Here is a 22,862-nt window from a genome sequence, read left to right on the forward strand (position 1 = left end):
TATATATATATATATATATATATATATATATATATATATATAAAAATCAGTCGCAGGGCCATTTATTTTTTACTTTTGATATTTCTGTGCTTTTACTGATGCATTATGAATACAAGCAATAAACTTGTAGTAAGTATTCTTACATGAATGTATTGTTACTTGAACTAAAGTAAAGGATCTGAATACTTCTTCCACTACTGGATATCCTGTATTAATGTATCAATGGGTACCAAGTCTGTGTTATTGTCTGTGTGCTGCTGCATCCCTCTTCTATGTGCAGCTGGAGGGCGTGGGTAATCTGCCCCACATCTTGACCCCCTTCAGCCTCAGGATGCTCTGCGACTGCTTTGATGCTGCTGCCCTGTTATCATCACCATTGCAGCAGCAGGGTGGCAGGGCCAAGTGCAGAGAGAAAGAAACAAGGATTTCTGTCCATGCCCCCTGAACTTTTATCTGGCTGGTAGACAAACCAAGTCACAGAGTGGTGTTAAAAGGTACACTAAGAAAAAGCGTGCATGCCAAAAGTTCACCGAGCTGAGTCTGACAGCCTACAGATGTTCTTGAGGAACCTCAGAGGAGACATCTTGCCTCCAGGACAACAGCTGGACTCTGGCGCAGCAGCACTGCTCACTGAAACAACTGTCTTCAGGATATAAGACAGGAAGTGTGAGCCTAGTGGAAGGGGCTGTAGCACAAGCAGTCATTGTATCACTTTAATGGCCGTCAGTTTTGCCTGTGAGGCTTGGTAAAAGCACAAAGTAAATGACAGGGTATACACGTGATATAGCACCCTGTCTGTCATAAATAAATACAAAACCTAACCCTGAAAAACAAGGCTGTCCTCAGAGTAACAGGAAGACAAAAATAAATTGTCAGTCAGGGGAAAATGACATCCAGGCATTACAGTTAACTTTGCATTTTACTTCTATTCAAAGTTCAAACAACATAATGAAGGTATTGACGCTTACATGCATGACACTATTGGCAATTAATGATATAAACACGTCAGAAAAAACACACCATGTAAGGCAAAGCTGCCATGCCTGAGCAGTGGACGGACACTTCCTTGCTGAGGTGCAATGCACACCATGCAGTGCACTACTGCTCTGCTGATGCAGCCTTGCATACACATTACAGGGTAGCAGCTTTGCTGTGGTTTCATGAGCTTGCTTCACCAGCTTTATTCTTCTTAGCAGTTTTGTCACACTCTAAAAGAAGACTTTAAGGATATCAGCACCTGACTGGCTACTGGCTTCAGTCTTTTCCAGAAACTTTCTGCCTCAGCCGGAGGGCCATGACCCTGAAGCAGACCCAAGAGGACCTTAGTCCCTCAGTTCTGACAAATGCTGGTTCCACTGAACTTTTTATTTTCTGTTTGGCACTTGCTTTTGGCGCAGTGGTTGCGTGTCCATTTTTTTTAGATTAATAGTTTCCTGAAAATGACAGACTAAATGAGAAAAAGCAATAGCAAATTGAGAGGCATTACCATGTAATGGGCTACTAACCTCTCTGCAAGTCACATTCCTGCAAGTGCAGACAGTTTTAGAAAGTCTGTAATACTTAAACAAAATGTGTTAGATCGCAGGCTCTATGACAGTTCTGATGTAGGCTACCATCTTACTCATCAGTGATCATTATAAATACTACCATTATCTACCATGTTGTGACAGGAAATTTGGAGAGCTGCATGATGTGCAGTGGCGCAATATGTGAAATGGCAGGCTCCAAAGACCAGTGCTTTCTAATCGACTTTATCAGAGCTGTCAGTCAGTACAAAACGTAAACGCTGACAGGCCCACAGGTTAGCGTTATTTTTGGAAAGGTATCAGCGGGCTACCCCAAGAAAACAGCGTTAGCATCTACAAGCTACGGCTCCATTACAAGATAAAACTCTTACCTGTTTGCAGGCAAAACCAAGAAGCTCGAGGCAACAACAGGTGATTCGGCTACTGCCCAAAGTCCGTTTTCATTTGAACAACGGCAGACAAACTGCCATTCACAACATATATAACCGACAGCTGATGTCGACGCGCAAAACCCAAGTCCCGGTGAGGAAGTGATATATATCTGCCTGAGGTGACCCGAAACTTCAGCAGTCCAAACGTACCTCAGTAAAACCAGCCAAGACTTCTGTTGCTGCGTCTTCTCATGTTAACATCATTTAGAAAAGTCGCCTTATGTGATGACAAATGAACTTTCCTACAAACTTATCAGCAGCCTTGACGGTCCTCCTACTGCAAAAAAAAGTAAAATGATTGAGAAAAAAGCACGATAACTCCAGATAAAAATTGCAGCGATTAAATTAACGCAATTCAGACTACCGATAATTTGAGTCTACTTTCTGACTCACTCCTTTTCCCAGTCAGAACTTTCAAGTTTTTTGCCCCACCTTGATTTTGCAGTGCACATGCGCGCTAATGAGTAAAACTATTCGGGCTAAAATGGATCACTGAATTAATTTCAGTCAAGTTGGTGAAGAATTTGATCATCAATGAACTTACAAAACGTCCACAAAGTAAGAGCAGGGGTGGAAGTTTTTTATTGTTTCACTCAGCAGACATGACACAAGTATGCACAGTATTTTGAAAATTGACTTCGCTCCCAAAAGCAAACAGTCCAGAATGCGATGTTCTCGCTCGGACTAAACACCCAGTGCAGATCTGAGGATTTAAAACATGTAAACTAATTCAATATTCAGAAGCATAACCTGCGTTTAAACTGTTATCCTTTTAAAACAGGTGCTTTCCTGACAAAAACCAGACCACCTCATGGCTTCTGACGCTTCACATTTCGTAGAGAAATAACACTAGTGTTTGTAAAAAATAGTACATAAAGCTGCCATTACAACAGAATAAGGAAGAGCCACCAAGTGTGGTTTAATGGCCCCCTGGCGGCCAAAGAAAAAGACAACTCATTACATTCAGTCAGGCTGGTGGACGTTTTCAAACCAGACTTGTCTCAACGAACGTGACATAACACATCAGCCCGGAGGAATGTTGGAGAAAGGACAAACCCTTTGTGCATCAAAGTCATTTTCACTGAATCGGTTTGTGAACCCTTTGCAGATAATGTACACAGCGGATTATTTTTTAATCCTCCTGAGATGTTAACAAGTTACTGAGTGGGCACAATACAACACCATAAACCATATCCCAACTTACATCATTTGTAACTTCTGAAACTGCTTCACTTTAGTCTTCTCTAGACTACGCTGACCTCAATGACAAAAGATTTAAGTACTTATTGGTGTACAGCAAAGCATCTGTCCTGGATACATTTCAAAGTGAATGTAATCTTGTTAAAGAACAATCAAAGGGGTTTACTTTTGTTGTCAAAAAAGAATCTAGTAGCGATGCCCATAACCCATCTGGCAAGGCCTCAAGAAGCAGCTCTTCTTTAATTACTATAGATGTTGCATCTTGATCAAATCTCAAATATATAGAGCATTTATACTTTAGAAAAAGGCTGCTTGTTTTGTCAACCAACACAACTTTGTTAAAAAAAAGTAAACTGTAGACAATCTGACCTGCAAGGTGGTTTGAAATATAAAGGACCATACTATTTATTACAATCACTTCCATTTTCGATCCCAACTAACCATCTGAAAACCATGCTACTGTTTTTTTTTAGAATTGTTGATGCATTGTCTTTCAGGCATCTATTGGTTTCTATTCATTACAATATAACATGAAAATCTACTAGGATACTCTTGAAACTTTAGTCCATCATAGACAATGTCAAGTATGCATTCATTTTTGTTAGTGTTAATGCAGTGCAGATTTTGAAAATATGCCATTATTTACATTACCACAAAAATAATTAAACTACTGCAGACTTTATGTTCACTGCTATGGATTAGCAACATAACTTGGTTCTATGAGTCTAATTAATTTCCTTTATACTGTAATAATTGGAAACCAAAAGAAAAATATATCAAGAGTACAGTAGTCTGAATTAAAAGAAAGGTCCAACACGTTAATACACATGACTTGTCAGGAACTGAAACTTGCAAACACGCTGGTATGGTCCTTTAACAGATACATTAGAGAGCCAAAGTTAGCCAAAGAGAAACTGCAACTTTTTTCTGGGTTCTATTCCCTGAAAATGTCATTAAATATCTCATTGACATGTTTTTTGTTTTTGTTATTCAATATTTGTTTTAGCGGCCTTTGCACACGTTTGATGGATATGGATGAAAACAAGTTACAATGACTAAAGTATCCACGCTGGTGGTTCTTTCATGGGAGCAGTAGTTTTTTTTTCTATGCTCACATAGTAAGCGTTTAACTTTGTTACTTTAACAACTGCAGTAATGGATGGTGAATTGTCTTGATTGTCTTGACGCAACCAATAAAATAAATGCTGAATGAATTGATTTACAGAAGCTAATAGAACAGAAGCTAGCCTGGGCCTGACGTCATGACTTTGGCTCCCCATTGTAACAAAATTTAGTTAGCAAAGGTTTTTCATTAAAAGGCAAGATTGCTAGAGGTTTTGCATGCTGTATCATCTTATCAAATGGAATATGAATGGATTTTCTATCCTAATTAAACATAAGACAACAGTAACAGTGAGAGTTATGTGCTGAAGCATATGGCTGGCGATAAACCAAGCCATTAGCACTGGTACCACCAATGCAAATTGGATATATGCTGTCTCATCCAGATTATAGTAATAACAATACATTTGCATGTATCACATGGTGGATCTCCATTTCATTCAACCGATGGCTTTGAAATGAGGTTAGATTACAGAGACATTCATAAATGTTTCCATTTTAAATCAGATATTGTCAAAAATCTAAAACTAGTGAAGACTATGTGTTATTATTTTTGTATTTTTTGAAAAATCTTTCTTCCGAATATCTTGTAATATCATGTAAATATAATGGTATCTATTGTACATCATTGCTTCATTTCTCTGATGGTCAACACATTTACTTTTTCAATAAATCTCTTTCCTGTCCTGTCCATATGCACTTAGTCCTGGTTGAACTAATATACAAAACAGTGGTCCCATTCACATGGTAATGACTTAGAAACTTGATGGATGAACTCTGGAATATAAGGTGCCAAAACCCAAATAGGCTTGGAGGCATGTTGACCATTTGTTCCATTATGGAGAGTGCAAGGGAATGACAAATTTGCAGCCAAAAGGAGAGATGTACTTGATTCCCACTTCCTGGAACACTTGGCGAGGAATACCTATGTCACACAGGTAAACCCTGCCAGCTCCCTCAGACAGGGGAAGGGGGAGGCAAAGAGAGAGAGACCACTTGGCCTCCACAGCATGCCCCTGTCCCCTACCAGGAGGGTCTAAGCTGAGTACTGGCGCTCGGTTCTCGTTAGCCCAGTCTGCAGCTGCTCGGTACCAAGGCTGATCCAACAGGAATGTGTTCTCGTGGCAGTCCAGGCAGTTTATGATTAAGTCTACTGGGGTGTCTGGAAGGTCTATGGATTCCAACAGAAAAATGGAAAAATATGACATCACCTAGAATGCAAAATGTAAATAAAACTGAGTAAAATATAAAAGTAGAAAAATATGCCCACCTTTCATACTAGACACCTGTTTGCCACTAGTCTTGTTGAAGAGTGTGAGCTCGCTGGTGACTGAGTCGAGCATCTTGACAAAGTTTGGCAGAAACAAGATGACCTCCACTTCATGATTGGCCAGGTGACGACCACAGCTGATGCCCTGAGCACCCTGAACATGAGGGCCACAGAGCAGAGCCACTGTGGGACGCTGGTGTAAATTTTTGGGAGTGAATCTGGAAGAAAAATATAAAATGAACTGAGAAGCTTTCCTCAGATTTTGCTATCTCCAAGCACTGAAAGCCAGTAAATTCACATTTGGTATACAATACAATAAGCGCTAGTATGGATGTCTGATGTGTCTTATATTAAAAAAATAGTTTTAAAAAAATGCTTCTTTTCTGATAATTTAATAATGGCTTTTTTCAATATTGAACGTTTTTGGTGTTAAATTAAAACTAATAAAACTAGACCATCACTACATGCTTACCTGTTGGGCCCTCCCAGCAATGTAAGTGCCATCTGACTTGCACACACTCCAGTCATTTCAAGTCTTCGCTCCAGTGAGAGACCATGACGCTCAGCGACTGACAACAGACGCTGGTGTAGTTCATAGGATATACTTGGTACAACGAGCCCAGAGTCTGTATAGAAAAAACAACACAAGTATATTTAACAGTACACTTCTGATAATTTTCCCTCACTACCATTTGTTTCATTACTATGTGAAACAATTTACCAGTGCAGTACTCTTTGGCCCCGGGCTGTGGTACAGTAATCTGTCTGTACACAATAGGTTTGGCCTCCAGGATGTTTTCATCATGACGGTACCGTGAAGGGGTCTGCTCTTGGGGCGTTCCACGTGACCTTGCACCATTGCGGCGCTCTGATATGTTGATTTCTGAGAAAACTGCTGCTTTGTCAAAAAGAGCCAAGTTTCCTTCAAAATCAAAGTCTGTATCCAGCCCATCGTCCATGCCATCCCCAAAACACTCGTCGTCTCTGTGCTTCATCTGACCATTTTTCACTCCATTCTTTTTTGGTGTTGCTTGGTTCGCCCCTCGGCTACTAGATGACCCTAATGGAGAGAATACACAGTAAATCTCACCACAGTTAAAATCAGCAATATCCAAGGAAGGTTAAATTCAAGGGCAACTGGACTTGGTTAAAGTACTTAAAACCGTTTTGTCTCTCATCAGAGAGACTTCTTTTGTTCTGGCTGAACTGTAGGGAACCCACAATGTTACAACAGGCAGGGAACAAAGCCGTATAATCCTATGTCATCTTGACAACAACTCCAAAGAGCCTAAATAGCTGCGTTTCCAAGTCTTGAAGTCTCTCGATGAGAGACTAAACATGTTCGAAGAACCTTTAACAAGCCCAATTGCCCTTGAATTCAACCTTCCATGGATAACTATGACCTGGATGACTGAGCGAGGACCTTCACAAACAATCAACAATATCTGACCAAACTGTACTAAAATGCACTTACAGGAGTTGTGTCTTTGACGGAATCCTTTTGGCTGGCCGGGTACATCCAGGTGGCGTTCTCCATAGCTTTTGGAGCAGTGCTGAGGAGAGTTGAGTTTCTCCACAGACCTGGGGTCACCCTTTGGGACTGCAACTGGAACACTATTTACCTTCGTAGAAGAGCTATTCTTAGCATTGCCTTTTCTGATATCTAAAATCTTTAGTTCCTTTATGTCAATGGCACTGCAGAGAGAAAGAAAAAGTAAAGTAACGAATTTACTAACAGGAAGAAACAGTGGCGGTCTATTAGCCAAATCTGTAAAAAAACATCCAGGAAGCATACAATTCGTGGCTGAGCTTTACCTGAATGTGACCTCGGGAACAGGGCACTTGACACCATTATGGAAAGGTTGTTTTAAGGAAATGGTTTGGCTGGACTGGTCCACAGACACCACCTCTCCTTGATAGACTCCCAGTGTTGGTCCACAGTTAATTGACACCAAACTACCCAGCCAGTCCGCTGCCATGACTGCACAATATTGGAAAAAACAGAACTTTTAACTTCACGTTACTTGTCAAAGAAGCTTTGTAATCAGTATTTATCAGTATTTATGTCGGTAGGACATCAGAATGTTACCGAGTACTTAACATTATGTTAACTGACTAGCGTTGGCGTCGGCCTGTTATTCAGCCATTACCATTACCGTTGGCTAAGTTTCTATCTCGTGTTTATTCCAAGACGATTTGATTAAAGGCGTGGTGTTAAAGTGGTGTACCTTTTCGGAGCTGATGCGAAGTACACTCTTTTCAATAACACAAATTAATTAAGTGTAAAATTAAGTGCCGAAAGGGAAATTGTAGTATCGCTAGACTGCTAGCTTTTAGCTTGTTGAATGGTCGAAAGATGCTGTTGCTAGCTTCTGGATGACCACTTCCGGCCTCCAATGCAATCTTTTCAAAATAAAATATAATGAAATGTATTTTTTTCCTTAAATGTAAATGAGCGAAAACTGACACAGTGCTATTTATTTACATATCCAGATAGATTTGATTATCCATACTTTGTGTTTTTGTTTTGTTTAATTTGAAATACGTGTAACGTTTATTAATGCTGTTATATATGATATATAAATCGTGGGACGTCCAATATTTTGAAGGATGGAGTTGAATAATGGTCTGTCTGTCACATGCAAAGATACAACTTTGGATTTAATCAGTTGCGTGCAATATTTCACACTAAGATGTAGAATATTGGTATGCTTATTTAGTCATGATACTATCTGACGATTCATCACATGATTTCTTATCCCTGGAGCTAAACTATCATCCTCATTCCAAAAACCAAAGCCCATGAGAGCATTTATAAAGCATGTTTCTCTCTGTGTGCCTAAAGACCATCCTAATCAATCCTGACAGATCCACTGCCATACATAATTATTTAGAGGTAAGCGATGTATGTTATGATCAATGTTTGTGAGATGTTCTTAATAACTCATGTCAACAAACAACAAGTCGGCAGGCTGAGTGAGATCATGTGGAGACTATCCCAGAAGTGTTTAGCACATGACGCATCCACCCCACTGTGTCCTGTGTATATAGGTTACCATGGATACTCAGTTCAAGAGCCATACACCTGAAAGCTTGCAATCAAAGCTGAGTGATTATGCGCTTACAAGCAGAGCAATGTGACTATATCCCCATTGTCAGTGAACCGGAGAGGGTTTCTGCAGCAAGGTACTGTAAAAAATAATTAATTTTATTAATAATAAAGTTTTTTTTTAATGTTGTGCAGACTACAGCTATTTAATTAAACGTGTGATGTGTCTCTTTTCTTATCAATCAGCTTTTTATACAAACATACATTTCCATATGGAAAAAAGTGTAATTATAATAAAAGTAAATCACAAACTCATTGTGATAATCATGCAGTGTTAAAACTAGTTGTTGACCATCAAGCAAGCGGTGGAAATATCAAGACACATGATCTAAGAATAGCCACACATCTCAAGCTGCCACCTTTGTGTGAAAATATATCCCTGACGCATGGGCAGATACATGGGCAGATGAGGACTGTAGCCTCACCCATTCAAAAGAAAAGAAATAACTTGGATCTGGGAAGACACTCCAAATGTTTAGACCCTCATACAGAAGTTCAAGTCCATTTTCTCTCACAGACCTTGAAATGTGGGACACCAAATCTTGCTTTTCAGCTCAGGTAAGACCCAGATATGGTCTTTAATTGGGTACAGCAGGTTGATCAAAGTGTAGGTCTTTAAAAAGAAATGTGCTTATCTTTCTTAGACCTCAGCATGGTATGGTATGGCAACTGTCTCTGGAGCAGGGTTTCTGTCCAAAGTCAGTGCAAGGTGAGGAGGAAATGTGTACAGTTTTTAAATGACAGAGACACAATGATGTTCATTGTCAAGTCGGGGTGATGTAAGTTCTGACTGATATACTGTATTTCAGCCCATATGGGAGCACCGGTGGCTTCAGACGGAATGACCCAGGTTTGAGGAAGTGGCAATCTTTGTCCCATCTAGCACCTGAGGGTGCTCCACGACCTTTTCCTCCATCTCCAGGGGCAGGATTAAGGGCTGCCCGAGGTGAAAGCAGCTATGGACAAGCAGAAGGGGTGCAATGGCTGCAGGATGCTCGCGAGCGTTTAGACACTCAGCTGGACCGACTGACAACCAGAAATTCACAGCTAAGCTACAACATAACTACTGCACAACTGCTTGACATGAAACGTAAGGTAAGTTAAACAGTAAAGTCAAATGTCTATTGAATCTAATTCAATGATCTATTTAAGTGAAAAGTGCGCTTTTTTTCTATTCTATTTTATTTTTGTGCGTATAGTTTTATTCTATTTTACTCTAATTGATGTAATACATATGGAATTATTGAAATATTGTTCTATACTTTTCCTTTTATTATTTAAAATAAATGATTTATAATCAAATCTTTATTTTTGTATTTTTATCTTGCTTCATTTGTATCACTATTTTGAGCTGCTATTTTGAACGTAAATTTTGACCGGTGAGATAAAAAAAAGTATCTTATCAACATTTGCACACAATATCCTTTGTATTTTGCGCTGATGTGTTTCAAAGCAGCTGTCAGAAACAAAGGACGCTCTTGAGCAAGAAAAGGAGGCAGCTGGATTATCCCAGTTTGAAAAGAGTCTGCAACATGGAGAGCTTCATGAAAAGTAAGTGCAGTGAAAGACATGGAAGGGAAATTAAAAACTAAATAAAAATAAAAATAAAATCTTCATGTGAAATTCACTCACAAGGGTCTTACAACTGGAGAAGGAATTGTTGCAAATTAAGTCTTCTTTGGACAGAGCGAGCAAGGATCAACCAACTGAAAGAACTCCTGGCTCGCTCAGCAGAACACTGCCAATGAGTCAAGAAAACTTTAACAGGCAGGTGTGTAATCTTCATGTTTTATGAAAATAGACTTGTGTTCTAAATACTGCATTATTGTGTATTTTTGCTTGCCAAACACTACTTTTACACTTTAATTTAGGAGAGGCAGAAGGTTGACGCAGAGCTGTGCAAGCTGAGAGAGGCTCTGAGAGATGCTGAGACAAGGGCAAAGACACAAGAACAAGAACGACTCCAGGCACTCCAGAAACTCCAGACTTCTACAGAGGTCAGTATAAAAATATATAAGGGAAATCTTAAAATGTTGAAATCACAAAGCTACACAAAGCTGCAGTTGTCTGTTGTACTGCCATTTTTCTTTTTTGTTACATTTACACCTCTGGACTGTACGGTGTGTATTTTATTTCTATGTGTCTAGACAAAGAGGGCGCTGTTGAATCAAGTAGAGGAGCTGAATCGTAAAAGACAGAATCACTCTGAAATGCAAGAACAGCTGAGTGAAGCTAACAACAAGATCAGCCAAGCGTGCCTGGTCAGTTTGCCTCAGATTCAATTTTACCTCATCCTACAGGTACATTACAACATTTTATAGTGTGTGTAATAGGAATTAAACCTTGAAAATGGTCTTTAATCCTTTTCAGGAAAAAGCCCTCTTGTCAACGCAAGTGCTAAAGCTGGAGTATACTATAAAAGAACTGAAGGACAAACTGACAGGGGCTTTGTCTGACAAAGATGGCCTGATCCAGGTATCATATATAATCTTGACTACAATGTGTGAAGCATTCAAGATCAAAATATCATCATGATTTGGAATTAGGACAAGCTTTATTTTTTCATGTGTGTGTTGTATAGGAGAAATCAGATCTGCATCAGAGGGCCCAAGTCCTGGAGCTGCAGCTGCAGAGGGCCCAACAAGGTTCAGAGGGTTGTGACACTAAGTCCCACAACAAACAGGATCAGGAAACTGTTCTGATGAAGGGAGAATTAAAGGCTCTTAAAGAGGTTGAAAGTTCTAAGTGGACATCTTTTGGGGGGGGGGTTACCTTTTTTCTGAATTATTTATTAAATGATCCTTGTTGTGTCTTTACACCAGGCAAATGAAAAGCTGTCATATGAGCTTGAAATGATTGAGCAGAAACTGAAAACATCACAGTCTCAGCTACAGGAGGTAACAGCGGAGAGGGTCACCAATTCCAGACAGATCAAAGATCTGGAGGCAGAACGATCTCAGCTGATTACCGAAAAAGAGGAGCTGTTGAGTAAAATTAATGAATGTGAACATGAGGAGTTAACAGAGATGAAAGAAAAGTGCCTGCAGCTCAGGTGAGATGTTGAACGAACGTATTATAACGTAGTATAATTACCCTCTTTTTACTGAAGCCCTCAAACTATTTATCCAGGAAATCTGTGGCCGTTTTGGTGTTAGAAAAACAGAAACTGCAGGATCAGTGCTTATGTTTGAAGGCTGAGGTTCTTGAGAAGGAGGATAAGCTACACCTGCAAGACAAACAGCATCAGGAACAAGATGCAGGGAGCCTTCAGAGCATCGAGGAACTAAAAGCTGTGGCCTCACACTGGGCAGAGAAATGGCAAAATGTGGCTTTGACCCTTCATTCCACACAGGAGGAGCTAGAGGAACTAAAAAAGAACAACTCCAGAAATGAAGTGAGACCACTGCTTAAAAATAACTTCATACTCCATTAGTGCATTTAGAGACATCTAAATAAAAAAATAAAAAAATTGAAAATCTAATTTCAGCTCCAAGTGGAAGCTGAACATCTGGAAACTGATATTGACACACTTCAGAAAGAGGGCCAGAAAAGCAGGTGAGTCAATATTATAAATCACAACTTCCCCTAATTAATTACTGTCTAAATTACACATTAGCTTTTGGACACACATCCCACACCTTGTTTTGATGATGCATATTTTCCCACATATAGAGAAGAAGTTGAGAATCTGCTGCAGCACAAAGCTGATTTGGAGACAGTACTGACCAAAGCAAAGGTAGTGTATCCCTTAGCGTTAGGGCACTGAGATAATCTCATTGTTAAAGAAGTAGCATTATTTAACTACGTGCTTTTTACCAGAAGGAATCAGACTCACTGCTAAAGGTTGAGCTTGACGCATGCAAACAAGAGCTTGAGCTGGAAAGGAGCAGGAGTCAGGTTTTGCTTCAAATGTATAAAAATAAAGGTGAATGTACACATTTCTCAGCAGTCTGTGGCACCTGCAAATATTCCATAGACTGTTTAACAACATTATTGTCAAAGCACAGAAGGTGTTATTTTATTCTTTAAACACAAGAGGGTGTTAAAGTGCTGTGACCTTGTATTTGCAGGCAGTGAAGCCTCAGTGCAGACTGAGGACACAAAGACCCAGACTGAGTGAGTGGATTTTTATGAGATTTTCATTTTCAAAATGCATCAACATAAAATACTCATAATTAAATTCTGTGTTCTGTCTCGTCATCGAGTTCTCCATCCTGTCTGTCCATCAGCTTATCAGAATCCTCTTTGTTATGGCAGCAACCATCAGACTCCCACAGCAGCCAAAACAAAGCCCCTCAGGTAACAAGATGTTCCTCCCTCACTGAACTGAATTTGATCTTAATAATCATCCTTGCTGTGATAGGGAAAAAGCTTTGAAGAGTCTAGAAAGACTGAGAGAGACAGAAAAAACGTAGGCTCAACTCAATTTTTCTACGCTGGAACTCAAGGTGCAGTCGCAATGCTCAGGTGCCCTGCCACACAAAACCGTTTTTACTTGCATTTTTTGAAATATGTTAGGGTCATATATGTTTATGTTATGTCGTGAATGTGAAAATGAACTGCTACCTCCTCTGTCAGCTCTGGCCACTGAAAAGAAATAAGCGGAGAAATCAGGCCAATAGCTGGTCAGTCTGATGTCATGTTGCCTGAGCTCATAACTATTCATGAGCTCACTGGGTAAAGGATACTGATAGCCAGGCATCATTGACTAGCTGTCGAGTAACTAGCTTGAAAAGCATGAAAGACTAGCTCATTGAATGTTAATGACAACTGGCACAAATTGAGCTGAGTCTTTTTGTAGGCTTTCTATAACACGCTAAAACAGCTTGAAACAAGGTGACCAAGGCATGTTTCTCACAAAAAAAGGTTACGGAGTCCATGGTAGAACTTCAGACACTACCACAAAGTAATGAAATACGTGTGGCAGGGCACCTTTAACATGCAGCCTCACCAAGCTATGAATTTAATAGATCTGTGCTAACTCCCCTCTTAACTAAGGCATCTAAAGATGAACAAGATGATGGAGGCCAAGCAAATGTCTCGACTACTGACTCATTAAGGGCCCAGCTGGAAGGTATGAGCCTGCTTTTGAAAAAAGCTACAGAGAATAGCGTGTTGATTTTCCTCATTGGCTCAGCTCTAAAACTTTTTCCTCCACACGTTTTCAGAGAGCAGGAGGAGGATGAACCAGCTGAAGCAGGGGGAACCATTAGCAATCCAGAAGCTTCAAACACTGAGGCAGCTTTACCTGGTAAAGTTCATAAAACAATAAACACCAATCGTGGTGATGAACATAATAAATGACAGACTCCTTGTCTACAGGTTAAAGATGACAAACCATTTGCTGAAAGCAGGGCGGATAAAACTGTCTGTCCAGTTAATCTGGAGACAGACCAGCAGAGGAGGATGGTCACTGAGCAGGTTAATTGCATGATGATAACATGATTTTTTTTTAGGAATGTTAATGTCCGTCTATCAGTCTGTCGGGCCACGACTTCAGAATTAAAAACTATTGGATTGCTCGGTCGTGAAATTTTATGTAGACAGTCATGTCCCCAAAGGAGGAATCTTAAAGCAACACCATGTGACTTTTCCCGCTTTGGTCCCCCTACAGGTTGGAATTGTCCCATTATGTCTCATTCAAACTACAAATCCGCTATCCGATCTGGCAAACATGCATAGTGCGGTTATAGCCGGCTGAGAGACATAAAGCAAATGCAGAAGTGCCGTTCACCTTTACGAGTTGATGAACCACTGAAACGATTTTGGAAACAATATTTTAAGATACAAAAATGTCTCTAGTGTTGCTTTAATGCTTTTGCTGATATTCACTTAATTTCAGCAAGCAACCCGGAAGTAAATAAAGTTATTAAAATTAGCCCCACCTTTACCAGTTGCTACGTTTTGATGTATTCTACACATGAATGCATCAATAATTATAATCCAATAATAGCCTTTCATATGAATTATTTTAAAATGGCCCATTCTTTTACTTTAGATGCCTTTTCTCTATTAAAAACTTTTACGCCAGAATTGTACTTTTCTACTCTGCGGTACTGCTACTGCTACTTTCACCACTGAACATTAGGTGAACAAAAGGTGAAAATAAAATGATATCTTTATGTTAGCAAATGCTGTTCAAATGCTGACATTGGCATTTAGCTCAAGCCCCTTAGTCTTTTTTATACCTGTTGTTAATGTCAACAAGCATCACAAGAGGAATGTACTGCATCTTACCATATATGTAGCTAAAGAGTCTGTTTAAGGAGCGAGAAGTAAAGGAGGTGGAAAAGGTTGACAAGAGATCAGCAGCAGGTCAGACGGGAGCATCCTCACTACAAGACTGGTCTCAAACATCTAAAGTTTTAAGGGTAAGGAACCTCTCAAGCAACAAACAAATAATTATACAGATTAAATAGATTACACCAATGTGAATATGTGCAGTAATAACTTGTTTTGCTTTGGGGGGGTTTTCAATCAGAATCCAGTGGACAGGAGGAGCTGGCAGCAGGGCTCAGGTTTGATGCCAGTGTTTGAGGAGGACGAGGAGGGCAGTGACTGCCTAGGAGAGGAGCAGGGAAAGCCAGCAGAAGAGGCTCATGCTGAGGAAAACTTCCACAACCAAAGCCAACAGGTTGTAAAAGCTTAAATTACATCAAGTGGAATGGTTACTAAGTCGAAAATCCAACCATACAGGCTATACTGTATGTGCATAAGCTAACCATCATAAAACCTACAGCCACCACAACGCTCAAAAGATTATGTCTAGCTGCCTGCCTGCATGCTATAATGTTTCATAAATACTGCATTAGCATCTGCGACAAATTAATATCTTGATGGCATAATTTTGGTATACAGATATCATAAATTTAAAGGAATATGCCACAGTTGCTTCAGCTGTGTGTCACCCAATAAAGTCCCAAGTTAATATTTGCCTATGAAATCATCTAGTCTTAATCTACATTGCTATTTGTACTCATTGTGCACACAAAGGCTACAAGAAGTAATTAGGTTGTTGTTTTTTTGTTGGCTCACTTTTACTTACTTTTACTCACAACATGCAACATGCAACATAGGATTCCATTCCCTACGCTAAGGTAACTAGTGGGAGCGTTGCCAGTGTTGCACCGGACAAAAACAATGCATGCACTGAGACAAAAAATGTGTTGGCCCACCAATCTACAGCTAGGGGAGACCGTGATGAGCCCTAATTCTCCCACACATTCATTCATTGTCTGACACACACGCACGCACGCACGCACGCACACACACACACACACACGCACACTCACACGCACACACACACGCACACACACACGTGTGCACTAATCCCAGTTTCTGCTTTAATCAAAGAGCATTCTGGGAGGTGTGTCAGCTTGGCTGAACAACCTCTTAAACTCTGTGAAACGTAGTTCAGCTATAATCTCACATATGACTCTTCTACTCAGTAAATAATCGGATTTAAAGCTGAGGAGAGAACCGGTCAGCTGGAACACATCTGACATCCGTAAGAGGATAGGAAAGAGTTACAGTGCATCACTGTCTTATACTGAAGGCCTGTGACTATACTGGTTTGATGGTGTTTTTTGCCTCCAACGTCGCCTTCCAAGCAGGCTCACCTTAACCCTAAACATAACCATTACCGGGCTGCCTGGAAGGAGAAGTTGGGGGCAAAAAAACACCAAACACCACCAAAGTATGACAACAGAGAAGCCGTCAGTAACATCCAGACACAATATGATAAAGCCTGTATCATCATTAAAAAATCCTAATGGTATTGAGGGACAATAAAAAACAGAAATTTCCACTGCTAACTAAAAATTACAGACTGTGTGACAAAATTAAATTAAATTAAATTTTATTTCTATAGCGCCAAATCACAACAACAGTTATTTCATTGCGCTTTTCATAAAAGTGCAGGTCTAGAGCGTACTCTGTGATGTTATTTACAGAAACCCAACAAGACCAAGGTCTTAAATTTCGAACAGGAAGTTGCACTTTACAATGAAAAATATGTCGCACTCTTTTGCAATTCTTTTTGAGCTGCTATTTAAAAAGAAATATCTATGTTAAAAAGCATTAAATTAAAAAACATAGACTACGTCTGTAGAAGAGGTCTTACAGAAACATGTGATATATAGATAAAATGAGAGATTTGAAACTGTTCTCTCCTCTGCCAGATGTCAACAAAGAGTGCAGAAATCCGCAATCAGAAGGCAAAAAATGAGAATCTGCTGCAAGGTGAAGTTGTGCATGAATTAGAGTAATAGTCATTAGTGTAGACGTGTCCTGTAATCTGTTTCGCGTTGAGTTTTTGGGAAAATCATGGGATTCATATCTTTATCTCAGACATAGACATATCCACAAATATTTAAGTTAACATGGAGCACATTGTTTAATAAAATAACCAGCTTTTCTCATCATCATCAGTGGATGAGTCCCGGCCCTTTATCAATTTCTCTTCTGTCGATGGCCTTCTATCTTCTGCACGTGTAAGAATACAAAATTGATTTTTTGAAATAATAATGTTTGTGTAATTATTTCCCCAAATTGGCCTAATTTAGCCACACTAAGGTGCAAGCAGCCAACCCAGGACTGCCCTTCTACTGCCAAGAAACCATCAAACAAGTCCTCTCACTGGTCAGATGAGATTGACCTGCAGGAGAAGAGGCCACCTTTCTTCTATCCTGATGGAATATTCCTGGCTAAGCTTGTAGATACATGTAGCCCTAATGAAGATGAAGAAGAGGAAGAAGACAAATGATGTGTTTTGTTAAGACTCCTGCTTTGCTATATACAAGTCTATACATAAACAAGTCATTACAGAGTGCTGCACCAGCCAACATGGTGCATTATAGCTTATGTTGTATGTTTTTTTAATCAAAGGAAATTAAATTTAAGGACTAATTCCCTTCAACAATTTAAAGACAAGATTCTGCTTAGGAGATACCTCTCACAATAGTGTTAATAAAAGTCACCAAGCTACCTCAGGCAAAAGTGTGTTTTATTTATATGATACGATATGGTTCTTTACATCATTTTGACATTAAAAAAATCCAATAGCCAACAACATATTTCAAACGTATATCAAAAGAACAGTGGCATTATGTAGATGCACATATGAGAATACAAAGTACATTTGTGTGTATTACATTTCTTACTTACAAGGACTGAATACTGTAGTAACTCTTCAGTATTTCTTGATGAAGGTCCATTCATTTACCTTAATGTTTTCCCTTTGTTTACTAGAGATACGTTTTCAGAAATTGTGAAAGATTCATTTAGAAAGTCTGTTTTAGGTTGTGTTACACAAATACATTGTTTTATTATAAGCCTTCACATTCTGAACTTTTACAAAGGTTATTTTGTGCACATACATTCCCTTGCCATATGTGAATTCACAGGTTGAGACATTGAAATAAGGCCATCAAACGATTTTTTTGGTGAGTGCCAATGTACACCCATTTGAACTCTCAGGAAACACATAATTTGATATACAAAGTGAAACATTAGCTGTGTGCGCTTTTGTCGTAAAGTTGACCTATAATAGCTTAACTTGGATGCTCACTGAGTTCATACAGTGCATCAGGTCCTCTGGTCACAAAATAGTTATTTCAGCACACGTGTCAACGCTTTATAGGTCTGGTTGTACAGTGTGCCAGCGTGCCTGCTCCACCTGCAGGCTGCACATGTCCCTCCAGTGAGCACGTCCTACATCTGCAGCCTCTGCTCCAATTAGGACTCGACCAAGAACTTTACCATCTGAAAAGACCTGAATTTGTCATAAAAAAAGGAGTAGGAACGTGGAAATCACAGGGTTACATCACAAATAAATGTAGTTATTTGCAGAAATGCATTTTATTCTACAATTGTGAGCCCCCAAAGTGATCTTTACCTGCGTGATTATGAATTCTAGCATGAGGGGCAGCTGACTGATGTCTCCTGGAGGCAGGTCAAACAGGAAAGAAGTATTCCACAAAGGACAGGACGCTCCTTCAGTTTCTCTGCTGCTGATCACAACTCCTTCATGATGCAAATTGATCACCACCTGGTATTCTGTACATAGACACACACACACACGTTATAAGATGACAAATAAGAAGAAAATCTATTGTACAACAAAAAATTAAACATGTAACTAAGATACAAAAGAAAGCTAGAAAGAGAACGTTTCCCACTGTTACCAATAAACAAATGGCAGAATAACATTTTAAAACAAGTATCAATTTTTTTAGTGTATACACCACAACGCTAAAAATATATTTTGTTATTTTTCTGTGTTAAAGCTTTCTTTTCTTACTGTATTTCAGGCTGCCATCATAGTTGCACACAAGCATTTTCTAATCCAGAAAAAAACCACACTTATCAGAAGGTGGAAATGTTGAAACATCACATCACACAAGAATGAGTATGCCCAGTCCAGTTATAAAAAATAGATAAAAATGTATAAATTAAGTGAAACCACTTTTTTACTGTTACCACACCTTTTCTCTTGTAAATTTAACATAAGTTATGATTAGGTAAAACATGGAGCTAGAATGCACAAAATACATATTTTTTGTTATCTATACTATGCACTTCTGTCTATTCTCTCATGAACATACTTTCAGAATCTGATAATGAGATTATCCAAGGCAAATGCATGCAACATAATGTACATGAAACGGATATCACACAATCTAATGGCTCTTTATACAGGACATGTATTGCTTGTCTGCAAAAAACATAATGCTTTGACAGGCTAATGCAAACAAAGATTAGATCTGTCAGATCAGAAATCCAAAGGAGATTGGAACATTTTTCTGAGGATTCTGAATAGTGAGGGATTAAACCACAATGTCATTATAAAAAGGGATGATCTCCTGCTGCATTCAGGCCCTGTGAGACATCATTTAATCCCCTAAACATTAAAAGCAAACATAGGGAATTATTTTACCTCTGCCCCTGAAAGGCAAAAAGTTAGTTCTGCCCACACATGCTTACATAATGCCTCCATGCATGATCTCTACATATGTATGACGTATTTAATACTGGTTGTACCTGCTCCTCCCAATGTGTTAACAAGGTTGTCTAGGTTATCTGTTCTGAGGACTGTGGCTTTGATGCGGTGGGCCAGAGTCTGATACTGAAGCAAAACGAAGATCTGTGGAGGACACATCGGTGCATTCTGTGAGATCAGACCCTGGAGTCAAAGAGCAGAGAAGGGGACCTCGATCAGCAGGAAATGCAGCATGAGACTTTCACTTTGTAACATGTGGGAACAAACAAAAATCACATGAATCACCAAAGGATTCTTTTAAAATTGCTCTGACCACAGAGATCACATGTCCATATGCAATGCAGGACATGGACATGTCTCCAAATTTACCCCTTTTTGCTTGTTTTAAGCAGACCATTTTAACTGGTAACCTCCCTGCAAAACTGGATTACCAACCGGGCAAAACAGACAACTTTCTGTCCCGGGCCACCAGATCCACAGAGAACCCAAAACCCCAGGTTCAATGTGTGTCACTTTGCTACATGTACCTTGAACATAAAGCTCGATTGTTCATTCTTGACCCTTTTTTCTTAATCTGATGTTGTAAAAAGTGCCAAAAAGGGGCCCATCAACAGATTTTTGCCTCCGGCTTCCTAACAGGTTTATCTGCCCATACCTCTCTATGTATCTTAAAAATATAGACAACACATTGTCACATACATTAATTCAATTCACCAATACCTTTTTTAGGTTCCACTTGTTTGGGTTAAGCTCTTTTGTGACGTAAAACGGGTGCTCTGCTCCCCAGTCTTTTCCTCCACATTCAGCCTCCAGTTCACCCAGTGTGTTGCCTCTCATGCTGGGAGTTTTGTGTGTGGATACGGCTATTCTCAGTACACACTTTTGGAGCTCCTTCACAGAGCTCACCCTCAAAACCAGCACCAGGCTGTGGGTCTCAGGGCTGAGGCTGCTCTGGGCAGAGGCCTGTATGGGACAAGGGTACAGAGGCGGCAGGCTGCCCAGCACCGACACATTCTCCAGTTTGTGGGGCGTCCCAGTGAGACTGAGGACAGTGACTGCCAGGGTTTGCTGCTCTGGAGAGAAGGCCATAGTGAAATGGAGGCAGGGTTTCTGTGGTATTGGCTGTTGGCAGCTGGCACTGGAGCCATAGCTCAGTGGAGCCAGCAGGATTGGTTCTTCAGGCATTGAAGGAGAGACAGCACTGGGGCTGGTGAGCCTGCTGTGTTCATTATAAGATTTTTTATCTCCAGTCAACATACAGCGCCTCTGCAGAGCCTTGCATTTTTTTGACAACATTCCCAATTTGGGAAATGTAGGCAGGGAAACATGACTGGGATCAATGGGTTTATAAAGGGGTGATGTTAGTGGTGGTGTGCTGAGGCGGCGGAGGGAAAAATAAGACTTTGGCTGCTCCTTCTGTTCAGAGGCAGCTCTAGCTCTTTGAGAGAATGACAGAGAGGTAAATTCTCTCTCCGAAGGTGCAGGACTGGTGAAAGTGGAGGGGTACTCCACTATTTCTCCATCTAGCTCATGGTATTGCTGCCTGGATGCTGACGTCGCTGCTGAGGGAGGCGGGCTCTGGGCAAAGTTCACAGGTTCAGCAGGAGCTGGTGCTGACGTTACAGGATCTTTGTCTTTCACGGTACAAATCTGACTGTTCCTCCAGCACATAATACATCCCAGGACCAAACACAGACAGAAGACTATGAGTCCCACCAACAGAAGAATTTGGAGGTGAACTGTTGACATAAAAAAGAATAATAAGATCAGTCAGAAGGCAGCAGTTTAGAAACTGTTTTCTTGCAACCCCTGGATTACATAACACAGAACTATTTTACATCATCTGCCCATTGACCTCCTGTTTCATATTAAAATACTGTTAAAGGAGTGGTCCACACTTTTTCAAGTCTGACTTAAAACAATATTCATTTGTCTGTATGTACACTGAAACTAAATATTGTGTCAATAATTCCTTTAATGTAAACATGGACATGTAAGCATCATTTTAGACTTGAAAAAGTACTACATCTTTGAGCCCATACCTTCTAATTGTTTGGTGAAAAGGACCTGCACCAGAAGCCAGAAGAAGAGTATGACCATGATGCCCTCAATCATACCCTTACAGCAAAAGAGCAGCACAGACTGCCACAGAGGCTGACCTGGGTACTCCTCATCGTGGTAAGGCATGGTGCCAACAGTGTGCGGAAGGTTTTTCAGAAGCTATTTTAAAACATCCACAAGTAGAAGCCAAGAGGTCCCAGTGAGGAAGATTGATCGTTTGATTTATGGAAACACATTCTGGCTTTCAGTCCTGAAGAAATCTCCCCACAGGTCAATCAAAGCCATTGTTTTGTGCCTTAGCCACAAAAGCACAAAACCATCCTATTAAAATATCTTAGTTTTAGATTTAAGCAACAATGAGTAAGAAAACCTACACATTACATGATTTAATATATACATATATATATATATATGTCATATAGCTATAGTGAAGCAATCTTTAGCAGCTGCAGGTGTCTTTTGCTGTTCAAAGTTGAAAAATCCTCCCGCTGTCCTCACTAGCTACATGCAGATATTCCAGTCTTCGTCCCAGGACAGTGATGTTGCAGAGTGACTTTACCGGTATTATTCTTTCCTGGCGGGCGGGCGCTGTGGGCGGAGATATTATCTCATAATACCTCTGAATTATGCTTGTAGCATCTTTCTTCTACAGTGTTCCAGATGCCAGTCCAGCAGTGTCACTATAGAATAACTATCCCAACAGTAAATCCTGCAACACATCCCCCACCCTCATTCTCTGACCCATGAGGTCTTATCGCCATTTGTATAACCTCTGTCATAGGTCTGCTGTACAGTAAAGGAATTAACTCTCAATACAGATTCTTTCTTTTCTTCTTTCATTATCATGTGTGGATTTTCAATGTTTTACACATGAACAGATGTGAAATAAGTATTGTGAAAAAACATTTACAACAAATTCCAAATCAGTAAAAAGTTGGTTTGTCACCAATGTAGCAATAGAAACCAAACTTAATTGACAGGATTAAGAGATGTCAAATTGATGATCAATTAAATAATAAAAAAAAAAGTGATAAATGCTCATGGATGCATTATACCCTTGAACTTGTGTGGTGTCTTTTATAGGGGGAATACTACCCCCATCTGGACAGTTAGTTATTCTTTTTTTCCCATTTTTTTTTTTTTG

At 39.8% G+C, this 22,862-nt stretch overlaps 4 protein-coding genes across 9 annotated transcripts in view; 1 reads left to right on the forward strand and 3 right to left on the reverse strand.

Moving 5' to 3' along the window:
• LOC116693565 (tyrosine-protein kinase CSK) overlaps positions 1-2,374 on the reverse strand; it is a 13,516-nt gene extending 11,142 nt beyond the window's left edge. The window contains exon 1 of one of the 2 annotated variants that reach the window (XM_032522587.1): positions 2,108-2,374. The gene's annotated coding sequence lies outside the window, so the exon portion shown is untranslated. Of the gene's footprint in view, positions 1-1,897 lie in introns of both variants that reach the window. The other variant, XM_032522586.1, reaches the window with a different exon arrangement.
• Positions 2,375-2,518: 144 nt separating this feature from the next.
• On the reverse strand, positions 2,519-7,943 carry edc3 (enhancer of mRNA decapping 3 homolog (S. cerevisiae)). Its single transcript, XM_032522585.1, has 7 exons — positions 7,778-7,943; positions 7,365-7,530; positions 7,024-7,244; positions 6,271-6,609; positions 6,022-6,175; positions 5,550-5,767; positions 2,519-5,450 (listed from the first exon to the last, which is right to left on the reverse strand). The coding sequence occupies exons 2-7, from the start codon at positions 7,526-7,528 to the stop codon at positions 5,116-5,118; spliced, it is 1,431 nt and encodes a 476-aa protein (XP_032378476.1). The 5' UTR covers positions 7,529-7,530; positions 7,778-7,943; the 3' UTR covers positions 2,519-5,115.
• Positions 7,944-8,971: 1,028 nt separating this feature from the next.
• On the forward strand, positions 8,972-17,658 carry LOC116693561 (early endosome antigen 1). Of its 5 annotated transcripts, none has more exons than XM_032522580.1 (23): positions 8,972-9,216; positions 9,303-9,367; positions 9,468-9,753; positions 10,112-10,209; positions 10,294-10,429; positions 10,530-10,655; positions 10,806-10,919; positions 11,029-11,133; positions 11,240-11,389; positions 11,481-11,710; positions 11,788-12,052; positions 12,146-12,213; positions 12,331-12,394; positions 12,481-12,583; positions 12,729-12,774; positions 12,888-12,957; positions 13,657-13,732; positions 13,827-13,909; positions 13,981-14,079; positions 14,907-15,029; positions 15,140-15,292; positions 16,839-16,899; positions 17,223-17,658. In XM_032522580.1, exons 1-23 carry the CDS (start codon positions 9,130-9,132, stop codon positions 17,420-17,422), a joined length of 2,808 nt encoding a protein of 935 aa, XP_032378471.1. In that variant the 5' UTR covers positions 8,972-9,129; the 3' UTR covers positions 17,423-17,658. The 5 variants fall into 5 exon arrangements, with proteins under 5 accessions (XP_032378471.1, XP_032378472.1, XP_032378469.1 ...); XM_032522581.1 differs by having other exon boundaries at positions 10,345-10,429; positions 12,478-12,583; XM_032522578.1 differs by having other exon boundaries at positions 8,973-9,216; positions 12,478-12,583; positions 17,223-17,651.
• On the reverse strand, positions 17,642-22,357 carry syt18b (synaptotagmin XVIIIb). Its single transcript, XM_032522583.1, has 5 exons — positions 21,700-22,357; positions 20,378-21,396; positions 19,699-19,840; positions 18,554-18,714; positions 17,642-18,430 (listed from the first exon to the last, which is right to left on the reverse strand). Exons 1-5 carry the CDS (start codon positions 21,842-21,844, stop codon positions 18,293-18,295), a joined length of 1,605 nt encoding a protein of 534 aa, XP_032378474.1. The 5' UTR covers positions 21,845-22,357; the 3' UTR covers positions 17,642-18,292.
• Between the last annotated feature and the right edge of the window lie 505 nt (positions 22,358-22,862).

The sequence above is a fragment of the Etheostoma spectabile genome, chromosome 8 (genome assembly GCF_008692095.1).
Source record: "Etheostoma spectabile isolate EspeVRDwgs_2016 chromosome 8, UIUC_Espe_1.0, whole genome shotgun sequence".
NCBI classification, from domain to species: domain Eukaryota; kingdom Metazoa; phylum Chordata; class Actinopteri; order Perciformes; family Percidae; genus Etheostoma; species Etheostoma spectabile.

Excerpts from the sequence above, each read along its gene's own strand:
- edc3 (XM_032522585.1), bottom strand. The coding sequence starts at position 7,528 with ATGGCAGCGGACTGGCTGGGTAGTTTGGTGTCAATTAACTGTGGACCA. Across the intron at positions 6,610-7,023 it reads CCGTCAAAGACACAACTCCT|GGTCATCTAGTAGCCGAGGG; the intron begins GTAAGTGCATTT and ends TCTCTCCATTAG. Across the intron at positions 6,176-6,270 it reads GGCCAAAGAGTACTGCACTG|ACTCTGGGCTCGTTGTACCA; the intron begins GTAAATTGTTTC and ends TTTTCTATACAG.
- LOC116693561 (XM_032522578.1), top strand. The coding sequence starts at position 9,130 with ATGTTTAGACCCTCATACAGAAGTTCAAGTCCATTTTCTCTCACAGAC. Across the intron at positions 9,754-10,111 it reads TGCTTGACATGAAACGTAAG|CAGCTGTCAGAAACAAAGGA; the intron begins GTAAGTTAAACA and ends TGTGTTTCAAAG. Across the intron at positions 13,733-13,826 it reads ATTAAGGGCCCAGCTGGAAG|AGAGCAGGAGGAGGATGAAC; the intron begins GTATGAGCCTGC and ends ACACGTTTTCAG.
- syt18b (XM_032522583.1), bottom strand. The coding sequence starts at position 21,844 with ATGCCTTACCACGATGAGGAGTACCCAGGTCAGCCTCTGTGGCAGTCT. Across the intron at positions 19,841-20,377 it reads ACAAGTGGAACCTAAAAAAG|GGTCTGATCTCACAGAATGC; the intron begins GTATTGGTGAAT and ends CTTTGACTCCAG. Across the intron at positions 18,431-18,553 it reads TAGAATTCATAATCACGCAG|GTCTTTTCAGATGGTAAAGT; the intron begins GTAAAGATCACT and ends TGACAAATTCAG.